The sequence below is a fragment of the Somniosus microcephalus genome, chromosome 12 (genome assembly GCF_052327205.1).
Source record: "Somniosus microcephalus isolate GS21.2 chromosome 12, FLI_Smic_1.0, whole genome shotgun sequence".
Taxonomy (NCBI): Eukaryota; Metazoa; Chordata; class Chondrichthyes; order Squaliformes; family Somniosidae; genus Somniosus; species Somniosus microcephalus.
In genome coordinates this window covers 55,560,275-55,573,228 of record NC_140998.1, presented here as the reverse complement: position 1 = coordinate 55,573,228, position 12,954 = coordinate 55,560,275, and the positions used below count along the sequence as shown (strand labels likewise).

Genomic DNA, 12,954 nt, shown 5'->3' with positions numbered 1-12,954 from the left:
GACTATGTCAGGCTGTTGCTTGACTAGTCTGTGGGACAGCTCTCCCAATTTTGGGACAAGTCCCCAGATGTTGGTGAGGAGGGCAATGCAGGGTCGACTGGGCTGAGTGTGCCGTTGTCGCGTCCATAGCCCGTGCCGAGTGGTCCGTCCAGTTTCATTCTTTTTATTGTTTTTCATAGCAGTTTGTTACAACTGAGTGGATTGCTAGGCCATTTCAGAGGGCAGTTAAGAGTCAACCACATTGCTGTGGGTCTGGAGTCACATGTAGGCCAGACCAGGTAAGGACGGCAGATTTCCTTTCTTAAAAGGACATTAGTGAACCAGATGGGTTTTTATGACAATCCGATAGTTTCATGGTTACCATTACTGATACTAGCTTTATATTCCAGATTTATTTAATTAACTGAATATAAATTCCCCAGCTACCGTGGTGGGATTTGAACTCAAGTCTCTGGATCATTAGTCCAGGCCTCTGGATTACTAGCCCAGTGACATTACCACTATGCTACCGTTCCCGATAACTTATATAAATATATAAGTTTCTCTTTCATGCATTATGCCTGATAATCAGCAATCCTCATTTACCGCAATCAACACAGGTACACCCTGCAAACTATAGAATCCAATTTATTTAATTGGAGGCAACAGATTAAACAAACTCAAAAAGTAACCTCCATTCACCTAAGCTTAATTGCCAGGATGAAAGTATGAGGTGGATATGACCATTGCCAAGCATATTTTAAGCATTCAATACATAACAACAGTGCTATATAAGTACAAGTTAACATAGTTAGTTGTGGAGATGGAGGAAATTAGGAGGGGCGAGGCCATGGAGGGATTTGAAAACAAGGATGAGAATTTTGAAATCGAGGAGCTACTTAGCCAGGAGCCAATGTAGGTCACCGAGCACAGGGGTGATGGTGAAGACATGGGGAGCCGAGTTTTGGATGGCCTCAAGTTTACGTAGGGTAGAACGTGGGAGGCCAGTCAGGAGTGCATTGGAATAGTCAAGTCTAGAGGTAACAAAGGCATGGATGAGGGTTTCAGCAGCAGATGAGCCAAGGCAGGGGTGGAGACGGGCGATGTTAGAGGTGGAAATAGGCAGTTTTAGTTATGCTGCGGATATGTGGTCGGAAGCTCATTTCAGGGTCAAGTATGACACCAAGGTCAATAAAAGCAACGAGCTGCACTAGTTCAGTTCAAATTCCCATTGTGGGTATCAAAGTACCTGATGACTACTAATACAGGAAACTTTGGTTTATCCAGAGGTTAACTGTCCGGAATGCTCGAGCCACCGGCAAAAATCAGGAGCCGTTTCGTTAGGTTTTTTTGCTATTCGTTGCTTTTTTTCCACCAGTCAGGCTCTGCAAGGTCTCGCTGAAGCTGTTGCTAAGCTACAGAGACGCTTGCAAGGTATGGCCGACTGTTTAGAAGTTGTTGCTAAGCAACAGGGTTTGTTGCCAGATACGGAGCTCAAAATCTCCGTATGTTTCAACATTAGCGCTGGTTTGTCTGGCAGTTTTGATGGGACGGCAACAGCTCGGTCCCGTCAGTGCTGGATAGCACAAAGTTTCCTGTATCTTGGAGGACAAAAAGTAAAAACACTGCAGATGCTGGAAGTCTAAAATAAACACAGAAATTCTGGAAGCACTCAGCAAGTCAGGCAGCATCTATGGCGAGAACAGACCAGTTAATGTTTCCAGTCTTCAAAACAGCCTCTCTACTGATGCCGCATGACCTGCTGAACGCTTCCAGCAACATCTTGGAGGAGACAGGTACAACCCTAAAATCCTTAGGATATTCTGGCAATGACACATCACATTCTTTGGTTGAGCTTAGAATACCGAATTCTAGAAAGATAGCATGATCTTCTTTGAACTGTATTTTGTTTCCCAAGCAACTAATGCGGTATTTCACGCAAATTCTAACTTGCGAAATCATTTTTTTTTTGTCGACAAGAAAATATTTAAGTTGTTTGTCCCTTTATGAACAGAGCCAAGCTGCCCTTAAGTGAAAGAATAAGCACAAAAAATACCAAATAGATTTTTGTACCCAATTACTGAGCTGAAAGCCTCCATCTACTGTACAAGAACAGACCAAGGACAGTTCAACATGTTTATTGTAGCAAGGAAAATTGTAAGAAAACCAGATTCATGTTACAAAGAATAAGCTTGTAGGCATTTCAATGGAGAGGAAAGAATGTTCCAATGAATGAACTGAATGAAGTCATGAGTAAAGTTAGAGTTAGCAGACAAACACAAACACACACCCCACAATAATCCTTTATTTTCAGTTTTCCCTCTTCCATATAGCGATTCACTTTCACACAAAGTTCCTAATCTGGATGTTTTTTATTTGCATGTGTGAAGGAGAGGGGAAGGGGAAAGGGAAAGAGAAAGATGAAAAAGAGCAAAAGAAAAACTACCAGACTACAGACTTGATGCCCTGCTAATTCTGTTCAACAATTAACTGATAGTTAACCTTCTGTACAGTTCTAAACTATACAGACATCACTGAAGTGCATGATGGTGAGGTCAGCCTGCTCCGTGCAATCAGCTTTCTACAACATGGAGAAATCCATGATCAAGTCAAAGCAAACCTCCATGTTTATTATGTCAAATAAAGAAGTACTATGACAACACCTTAACAAAAAGTCTGTAAAAAAACACCAGGGTCAAAACTTGACATCACTTCTGCCTGTGTTGTCACCTCCAATTCTGTCCTTCATATATAGCTCAAGCATTTACAAGGATGATACCAGAACTGAGAGGTTATAACCATCAGGAAAAACTGAAAGGCTGGGGCTCATATCTCTAGAAAAGAGAAGGCTGAGGGGTGACCTAATAGAAGTCTTTAAAATTATGAAGGGGTTTGATAGGATAGACATAGACAAGACGTTTCCACTTGTGGGTGTCCAAAACTAGGAGTCATCATAAATATAAAATAGTCACTAATAAATCCAATAAGGAATTCAGGAAGAACTTCTTTACCCAGAGTGGTTTGAATGTGGAACTCGCTACCATATGGAGTAGTTGATGCAAATAGCAGACGAATTTAACAGAAAGCTAGATGAGTACGAGGGAGAAGGGAAGAAAGGCATAAAAAAAAATAGAATAGAAGGATATACGGATAGGATTTGATGAAGAAGGGAGGGAGGGAGGAGGCTCGTACGATGCATAAACACTGGCGTACACCGGTTGGGGCGACAGGCCTGTTGCTGTGCTGTAAATTCTAAGTATAGCAACAACCTGGATTTTTAGGGCCATCCCAAAATTGTGCCAAGCAGTCCAACCCCGAAACAGGGCTGTTTGCTCATTAGGGCCGCTGCGGACTCTCGGTCAAGTCCAATAATTTTTCTTTAACACTGGCTTATAGTTATCCAGAGGCCTAGACTAATAATCCAGAGAACGCAAGTTCAAATCTGACCATAGCAGTTTGAGAATTTGAATTCAGTTTTCTTTTTAAACTGGAAATAGAAAAAATAAACTGGTATCAGTAAAAGTGACCATGAAGCTTTCAGATGGTTATAAAAACCCACACTGATTCACTAATGTCCTTTAAGAAAAGAAAGCTGCCAAGCTTACCCGATCTGGCCTATAAGTGACTCCACTCCCACACCAACTTGGTTGACTCTGAACTACCCTCTGAAGTTGCCTAGCAAGCCACTCAGTTTATCAAACCACTACAGAAGAAAGTTGCCCACCAATGTTCCCCGTAATTTTTTTTGGGTGCGCAGCCTATTTAGACTACCGTGCATGCATATCGGATGGGAGTTTTCCAAAAGGATCTTTTGTATTTTATTCATTCATTCACAGGATGTGGGCTTTGAGCATCAATTGCCCATCCCTAGTTGCCCTCAAGGTGGTGGCGGTGAGCTGCCTTCTTGAACCGCTGCAGTCCGTGTGGAGTCAATCTTGTTGGTGTGGGACTGGAGTCCATATAGGCCAGATCGGGTATGGAGAGCTTGAGATGCTTCAAGGCCGCAGTGCCAACCTAGGCTCAAGCTTAAAGAGGAACTTGAAAACTATTAACATTGATATAAGATGGGAACACTGGATGGCTGTGCTGCATCAAAAAGAGCCACAGAGGCTGAAGAGAGGCCGAGAGGGGGGAAAGGGAAGAGTGGAAAAAAGTACGTAAAGCTCAAGAATACCAACAACCAGAATTGCTGGATTCTGGAGCACTTTGTCAAACTGCATGCTTCAGGAAGCTACCAGATTGTTTAATTGCAGTGACAATACATGCAGAAGTGATATATAAAGTTTTTCGGGGTGTTATTGCACACTATATTCTTGCATTAACATGCTGCATTCTATACCCCTTGAATGAATTAATTTTGGTGCTGAAAGGTCAGTTAAATATCAGCAAAATCAACTTTAAACTGTTCAAAATATTACCATCAAGAAAATTAAATCTATTTGCAAAATAAATCTTAAAGACCTTAACTTGGATGTATCACTCAAGAGCCATGCAATCATAGTGTACAATAGCTTCCTAAAATATATGCAGAACTTTTTTGAGAACATAAAAGAAAAATCAGAAGTTAAACCTCATTGTTTTACTTCAGGATTTGTTAATCTATTCACAAACAAAATGCAGAAAGGACCACCTAACCTTCCATCATACCTGGGCTTCTGCGGTACATGAAAGACTCTGGGAGTACAATACTCGACTTTCTTCCTTGTTTTGAGGAGTGCCTTGATACATTGCTCGATTCATACTCTCCAGTAGTTATGTACATCTTGTGTGCAACTGGATTCAGACCATTAGGAACCATGCGTGGACTATTAGGGTAAAGGTGAAAGGACTTGTTGCCATTTCCTAGAATGGTTTTGTAAATGCTCCGCTTGGAACACTGACTTTGGTTGTAGGTCTACAAATAGAAATAAATGTCTATTAACTGAAAATAGTTTTACAAATAAATAATTAAGCATCACTATTTGATCTCCCATGGTATTGCACAAAAAAAAGTTTCTCTTCCTGCAACTGTTTCTCTAATTCTCTGTTTCCACTCAGGGCAGTGTGCTACATACCATCATGCAAATATACACTCACCAAAATCAGGTCCTTTTTTCAAAGCTGCAACTATCTGTAGAAAACGTTTGAAGTGTTTTTCCAGTAGACAGGGTGTCCTATTCTAGATCAGAATCCCGCTGCACCCCTTCCCGCCAACAATTAATTTATATAGTTATGGTAAATCTTTCTGCCGACCACATAGGTCAGTTAGGAATTCAGTAAAAACAAATCTACTATAACAATGGACAACATTACTTTAGAAAGGTTTGCCAGTTCAATCCATTCTAATAGATATAGTCTAATAAGCAAAAGTAAACTAGGCTTATTCTCAAGATCAAACTAGTTTCTTCTTTTCTCCTATTTGCACATCTCATCTTGTAATGCGTCTCCTAGCTAATCACTGGTGAGTATGCACACAAAATAACAGCCCTACATAAATGTACCTCTACATCTCAAGATATATTTTCTTATAAAATCTTTACTGCACTAAGCTCCCCTACTTGTGAATTCCACTTTCTTGCTGCCCTTTCCCTAGACATTTTGAGAGACAGATCACATGCACTGGATAGGCAATTAAATGCTGAACTGGTTAAAGACAGAAAAGTGTTAAGAGTTGAATGGATCATTAATGTAAACTAAACTGATTTGACAAAACGCACCATAGTCCCAAAGGTTGATTCTAATACAATGCACATAAAAAACAAAATTATTGCAATAACCACACACAAAATTACAGCATTAACTTTTTTTGCCAATCATGTGAAAGTAGCTCTTTAGACTCACCCTTTCTTCTCGTCCCTCTGCAAGGAGGACCACAATCCTGCCCTGACGCTTCCGGCCAGTTCGACCCATTCTTTGTACGAGGCGAATGGGGCTCTTTTGAGCATCAAAGCAAATAATGAGGTCAACTTCACCAATGTCTAATCCTTCTTCACCAACACATGTAGAAACCAATGCGTTATAACCTCCTTCACGAAAGCGCTTCATAACCTGACATTAGGAAAAAAAGTGGAAATAAGGAAGTATTAAAGCAATGTTGTATATCATTACAAAAAAGTGTCAAGATGTTCTTTGTCTTCCCAAAACTAGGCAGCAACAAACTAACTTTTCCTAAAATCCCACTTTGACCCTGACCAGAAATACACCACCTTCTTCTTTCATATGGTAGTAGCAAAAAACAAATTAAATATCAATATCCAAGTCAGATATCCAGGCCAAAACTTCCAGTGCAACAGTGTGGATATCTTGTAGACTGCCTGCGAATTTTCTCTGAGGGCAGTGTTCGATGATGTAGCCCAGGGTCCGATAGGAGCTCTGCAGTCGCATGATGGAGATGCTTTAAATCTTCCATCTATGGAGAAGGTGGCAGCATCTACCATGACCGGTTCTGAGGCAGTTGATGGTTGTCCACTGTTTGCGAGGAAGGTTTAATCCTTCAGGTTGTACTGTGGGGTCCTCTATTAAGGAGTCCCATTTAGTAAGTAGCGGTTCTTCCAAGTATTCTGCCATTGGTCATCAAGGCCAAGGGGAGACCGCTGACTGTCTAAAATGGCCTTCTAGATTTGAGACAGGTTGGTGGCAGCTTAGTCAAGTCGGCCTGTCTTTGCTGTTGTAGTAGTTGCATTCTCTGGAGACTGCATATTCGCAGCGTAGATGTGGTGGTGCGATGTTTGCAAGAAATACACCAAACTATAAATGTGCAGATAATTTTCATTTTTACCAAACAATATTTTGATTTCAGTTACTGATTGTGTATGGATATTTTCTGACTTGTCAGCAAGACATTTATGATGCAAGTGCACCTCCAAATCTTTTTGTGCAATTATGCTAAATATTTTACAACAATTTATGAATAAATTCAAATGAAACCAAAATTGCCACCATCTGGAATCATCATAACATTAAAAGAAAACTGGCACTAGTAATTAAAAAATACTAGTCGGTCTCCTGTGGCACTGAACACTGGCAGTCTTCAGGTGAAGCAGGTTTAGAGGGTGGGGGGTTAATTGGGCAAGGGTGTGTAGGCATAATTCAGTTTCCATTTTAAAGTCATATTTTCTACTTCCATTATAAATTCCTGTCTACTTTTATAATGGAAACTGCCTACGTAAACTTGTCATACAGCAATTACATTCCTCCACCAGTGGCGGCGCTGTCACACTTCTAATGGCAGACAAGACTACAACCAATGAACAAGGGCCTGGTCTGTATTGCCCAGTTTGTTCAGTACCAAACTAGGGCCATGATAATAGGGTTATACAAAGCTTTTGAGGCACCTCATCTGGACTACTGTATACAATTTAGGCCCCCTATCAAAAGGTACAGAGAAGGGCAACAAGATGATTCCCAATCTAAGTACATTGAACTATGAAGATAGACTTTGTGCCTTGCATTTTCTGGCGAGGCGTAGACTTAGAAAGGACCGGATTCAGGTATTTAATATTATAAAGGGTATCAATAACGTACAAACAAATTGATTGTTTGAGGTGATGAGGCCAGGTGGAACCAGGGCCACCCATTTAAACTGAAGTAATAAGTAATGAATTTGGAGCCTCTTGGTGCTTGCTTGATTGCCTTGGAATGGTCAGAGTAGAATTTTTTTTTTTTTTTTTTTTTTTTTTTTAAATACAGGATTTCTGAATTGGCTATGGGTCTCGCAGGAGGTGGGGGTGGAGAGGAAAGAGTAGGATAGGTACGTGGAGATAAGTCCAACAAAAAAGGCGAGTGCCTATGGATCAGATGACCTCAAGCTCCAACACAAGGTAAATGAGGGAAAACTATTTCACCATTCAGTGAATTGGTAATGGGAGACCATAATTTTATGATTATAAGAACAAAGGGAGAGGTTAGGAGAATATTTTTTAACCACAGAGCTGTTGGGACCTGGAATGCCCTGCAAGAAACAGTGGTAGAGGCAGAATCCATAATAAGCTTTAAAAAAAGTGAGGTGGAAAAATATTTGAAAAACAAAAATTTAGATGAGCAAATGGAAAGCTCAGAGCTGACATAGGTGTGACGGGCCAAATGGCCTTCTATGATTCTAAAATCCAAGAGCAGAGTGGCTAATTTAAATGCCCCTACCAACGCTCCAACCAAGATCAGCTAATGCACTGAATAAACTTGTTGAGCTATTAGGGAGTCCACGTTTAACTTCAACTGTCCTCATCTCCGGTTATCCCATAACAAAAACAGGTTATTGGTCATTATCACATTGCGGTTTGTGGGACCTTGCTTTGCGCAAATTGACTGCCGCGTTGCCCACATTACAACAGTGACTCCACTTCAAACAGTATTTAATTGGCTGTAAAGCACTTCGAGACGTCCAGTGGTCGTGAAAGGCGCTATATAAATGCAAGTCTTTCTTTCTCGGGTCCTCTGAACTTTTAATGTTCCTTTTAACCTGTTTGAATTTTCATACTCCTCCGAATTACATTCCTCTTTGATCCCTGTATGCTTATAGTTTTTTTTTATTGCCACTAGAATTGATCTAGTAATCTATTTGAGAAGGTTTATTTAATACATTTTCTTGAGTATATTCTTCTCCTGCATACGCAACATTATTGTTTTAAAAGGGTTTAATTTTTGTTTGTTGGAGCTATCTTTCAGCAGTATTTCTCAGTTAATTTAATTTAGGTCTCTGTTCAATTTTGTGAAGTTTGCCTTAATAAAATAACTTTTTTGACCTGAATTGCCAGATAATTTTAAATGGAATAACATTGTGTTCACTGGTCTCAAAGTTCCATTATGGAACTCATCCTGGCCACTTGTAAGAAACCAGTCTAGGTGACGGTTACCATTAGTGGGATTCTTAAAACTTTGGATCAAAAAGCTAGTTCTGATTCTGTTGCATAACTTCCCCATTTATGTAGGCTTGATTGAAGTCACCTCTTATCACAACAGTGTCTTTATATACCCTAATTTCTCTATCATTCTTATCCACATTATTGCTACACTGACAGTTTTACATTAGGTGATTATTTACATCACTATACAATTTTCTTGGAAGACTTTTTGATTCATGCATCCAGGTTACCTCAAGCTGTTCCTTCTGTGTAAACCCCTTTGTGTTCTTTCCTGAAGAGTGCCCGACAAATGTCATGACTCGCACAAGAGGCTGATGTTTGCTGAGCATCTCCGCAATCTCCTGAACACTGTCCCGGAATGAGGAGAAGATCATAACACGAGTATTTACCCCATCAACTTTTTCTCCAGAAGTATTTGGACCTGAAAAGAAATCAAAAAGTTGTGCATAATTAGCTTAACAGCCAATGAAGAAGCATTACAAGGAATCATAGGGCTGATTCCGATTGGCCACACCTGGAACGCATAGGGAATACGGAATGGAAAATTGCAGGCCCACAGCTCAATTTTTTTGTCCATTTGAATTTGAATTAATGGAAACAAAAATCAGGGACTGCAAGGGCCGATTTCCTCACCAGCGCTCCCTGCGATCGATGCTCCATGTCAGGAACACACAATGGGGGGATGGGGGGGGGGGGGGGGGGGGGTGGAAAATCACCCCTCCACTTAATATTTTTACCAATTAATACCCTTTGAGCCTCGTTAGTCAACACGGTATTAAAATACACATTGTAACTAATTTACAAGACTATTGCCTACAATGAAAGCATGTACTACATTTATACAGCACCATAAAATAAGTTGCCCAGAATGCAAAGACTATATATATGAAATGAATTGAATTTCTGCAAGTATACTATTACAGCACCTGACCCCCTCAATGCCTCTCCACCTTCTACACGGCTCAAGTCAGGAGTTTGAGGGAATACTTATCAGTCACTTGGATGGGTGCAGCCACAACAACACTCTAAGTTCACCACCATCTGGGTCAAAGTAGTTTGCTTGATTGCCACCCCCATCCAAGTAACTCACTATCCTAACTTGGACTTCTAGCACCATTCCTTCATTGTCGCTAGGTCAAAATTCTTGGAATTCCCTACCTAATACCATCATGAGAGCAATATCACGAAAAGGACTGCAGTGGTTCAAGAAGGCCCATCACCACTTGCTCAAGGCAACTAGCGATAGGCAATAAATGCAACCTTGCCAGCATCACCCAAATCCCAAGAATAAATAATAAACAAACGTGATCAACGTCCACCATCAGTACTTTTGAATTCTACTTCTAAACAAAGTACAATGTATGCTTGCGTACCTAACTACATTGCAGCACCAAGCAATGATTAAAAATGATGAGATTGCTCTAGAAAAGGTAATATTAATTTGCTGGATATTTCAACTGTACAGTTTATCACAGAGAAATCACAGAAACCACACAGTGCAGATAGAGGCCATTTCGGCCCATCGAGCCTGCACCGACACATATCCCACCCGATCCCCGTAACCCCACGCATTTAATCCCCCTAACACTAAGGGTCAATTTATCATAGCCAATCAACCTAACCCGCACATCTTTGGACTGTGGGAGGAAACCGGAGCACCCGGAGTAAACCCACGCAAACACGGGGAGAATGTGCAAACTCCACACAGACAGTCGCCCGAGGCCGATTCGAACCCGGGTCCCTGGCGCTGAGGCAACAGTGCTAACCACTATGCCACCGTGCTGTTAGAAGCCTTTTAAAATGAAAATATTATTTTAATGTGAAAATTGAGAAAAGGTTATACAGAGGTTCTTAGCTTTACTTCACAAACCAGTACCCACATGCACATTACCTCCAGATTCTGCCCAGGACTGGAAGTGGCCCACTACAACTTCTTCAAGCTTTTGTAGTTTGGGGTGACTGTAGATGAATTGTTTTCTGTTTTCAGACCCTGAAATAAACCATTTTATGAAGGCTGCAATATATAAAAAGGCACAAAAGCTTCACAATAAAGAATCGTGGAATAACTAGATTATGTCACAAATGAAGAAAACCTCCAGTGTCTGACAGAATATGTCTAAAGAAGGTATTCCTTATGAATGGAAATGCTGATATATTCTACTGTTCCTCATTATATATTCTATAAAACACACTATATGTGAAGAGGTAAATTAAATTTAATTCATTTTAATGAATTATATTCTCCATTATAACCAAATTATGATCAGACTGAAGCCACTAATACGCTGCATTATGCCATGTGAGTTAACTCTTGTGTTTCTAGCTGGGACTTGCCACAAACTTGAAAACATCCTTTTCTGAGAATTAAGTGTTGAATTACATTCCCACTTCGGCAAATTGTTTCAGAAGTGAATCAGGCAACTAATAAATGTATAGATCCACTAGTCCCTGGAACAAAGTTATCCAAGTAGGCTGCCAAATATACCACCTAGAGTTTATGGAAAAAAACACTGCTCTAATATGTCACAGTGCCTGTAAATATAGAGCAAACATATGGTTCTAGAAACTCTGCCAATTTTTCTAGGAGCTCTGTAAGGTCAGTCCATGACATGCTGGATTTGTTCTTTCTACCTGTGCACAAGTTTCTCATCTCCAGACAGTCCGGGCATGATGAATGCAGGTATCACAAAGGCAAATACATGTTTTAACTTTGCTGGACATCACATTTTATACGCTGAACATTTAAAATTTTCTGGCAAATCTGATCCTCATCATCTTCAAAACTCAATGGTTACAAACTGCAACACCAATCAAATTAACGTGTACAAAAGAACAATCCCAGTTTCATAAGCAGCCAATCTATCCAGGGTCATTGCTTTGCAGTCCTTACCATTTCCAGCTCCTTTACAGTGTACATTCCTAGACAAAAAAATGTAACATGTGGTGGACATAGGAACAGGAGGAGGCCAATCAGCCCCTCGAGCCTGTTCCGCCATTCAATTAGATCATGGCTGGTCTGTACCTTAACTCCATTTACCTGCCTTGGTTCTGTAACTCTTAATAGCCTTGCCTAACAAAATCCATCAATCTGTGTTTTGAAATTTTCAATTGACCTAGCCGCAACAGCTTTTTTTTTGGGGGGGGGGGGGGGGGGGGGGGGGGGGAGAAAAGAGAGTTCCAGATTTCCACTACCCTTTCTGTGAAGAGGTGCTTCCTGACATCACCTCTGAACTACCTAGCTCAAATTTTAAGGTTATGCCCCCTTGTTCTGGACTCCCCCACCAGAGGAAACAGTTTCTCTCTGTCTACCCCATCAAATCCATTAATCATTTTAAACACCTCAATTAGATCACCCCTTAATCGTCTACTAGTCTATGAAACCTGTCTGCATAATTTAACTCTTTTAGCCCTGGTATCATTCTGGTGAATCTGCATTGCACCATCTCCAAGGCCAATATATCCTTCCTGATGTGCGATGCCCAGAACCGAACACAGTACTCCAGATGGGGTTTAACCAGAGCTTCCATATAACTTAACATTATTATTATTTTTTTTAATTTTTTATAAAGAGATAAAGTGGAATAATGAGACTGAACAAACTTCTTAAAAAAGCACTTCAAATGATCCCTACTTCAGGTTGATCTTACCCAGATGCTAGAATAGCCCTGGATTTTTATGCTGATGTCTACTGATATTTCTATATTCCACATTCTGTTTAGTCAGGTGTCCGCACACCATCAACTCAAGTCAGACGGTTGTAGATTTAAGCCCCACTCCAATTACTAGAACACATAATCTAGGCTGACACTTCAGTGCTGTAATGAGGGAGTACTTCAGTGATGAACGTGCCGTATTTTGGATGGCTGTTAAGCCAAGTCAGGTGTTCAGGTGAGCATACAAGATCCCATGGCATTATTTGAAGAGGAGCAGGGAGTTCTCCTGGTGTCCTCACTAACATTTATCCCTGAACCAATACCAAGTGAATTGGTCATTCATCTAATTTGCTGTTTTTGGGAGCTTGCTATGTGCAAATTCGCTGTAATATTTGCCGACACAATAACAGCGACTACACTTCGAAAATTATGCATTAGTTGTGAAGTACTTTGGGTCAACCTTGGGTCGCAAAGGGTGCAAT

At 40.6% G+C, this 12,954-nt stretch overlaps 1 protein-coding gene across 2 annotated transcripts in view; it reads right to left on the bottom strand.

Moving 5' to 3' along the window:
• fancm (FA complementation group M) overlaps nt 1-12,954 on the bottom strand; it is a 133,019-nt gene that overhangs the window by 49,337 nt on the left and 70,728 nt on the right. For both annotated transcript variants that reach the window (XM_086002919.1, XM_086002920.1), the window contains exons 8-11: nt 10,711-10,809; nt 9,050-9,240; nt 5,800-6,006; nt 4,627-4,873 (exon numbers count right to left, since the gene is read on the bottom strand). In XM_086002919.1, the coding sequence (XP_085859045.1) occupies nt 4,627-4,873; nt 5,800-6,006; nt 9,050-9,240; nt 10,711-10,809 (744 nt within the window). The remainder of the gene's footprint in view (nt 1-4,626; nt 4,874-5,799; nt 6,007-9,049; nt 9,241-10,710; nt 10,810-12,954) is intronic.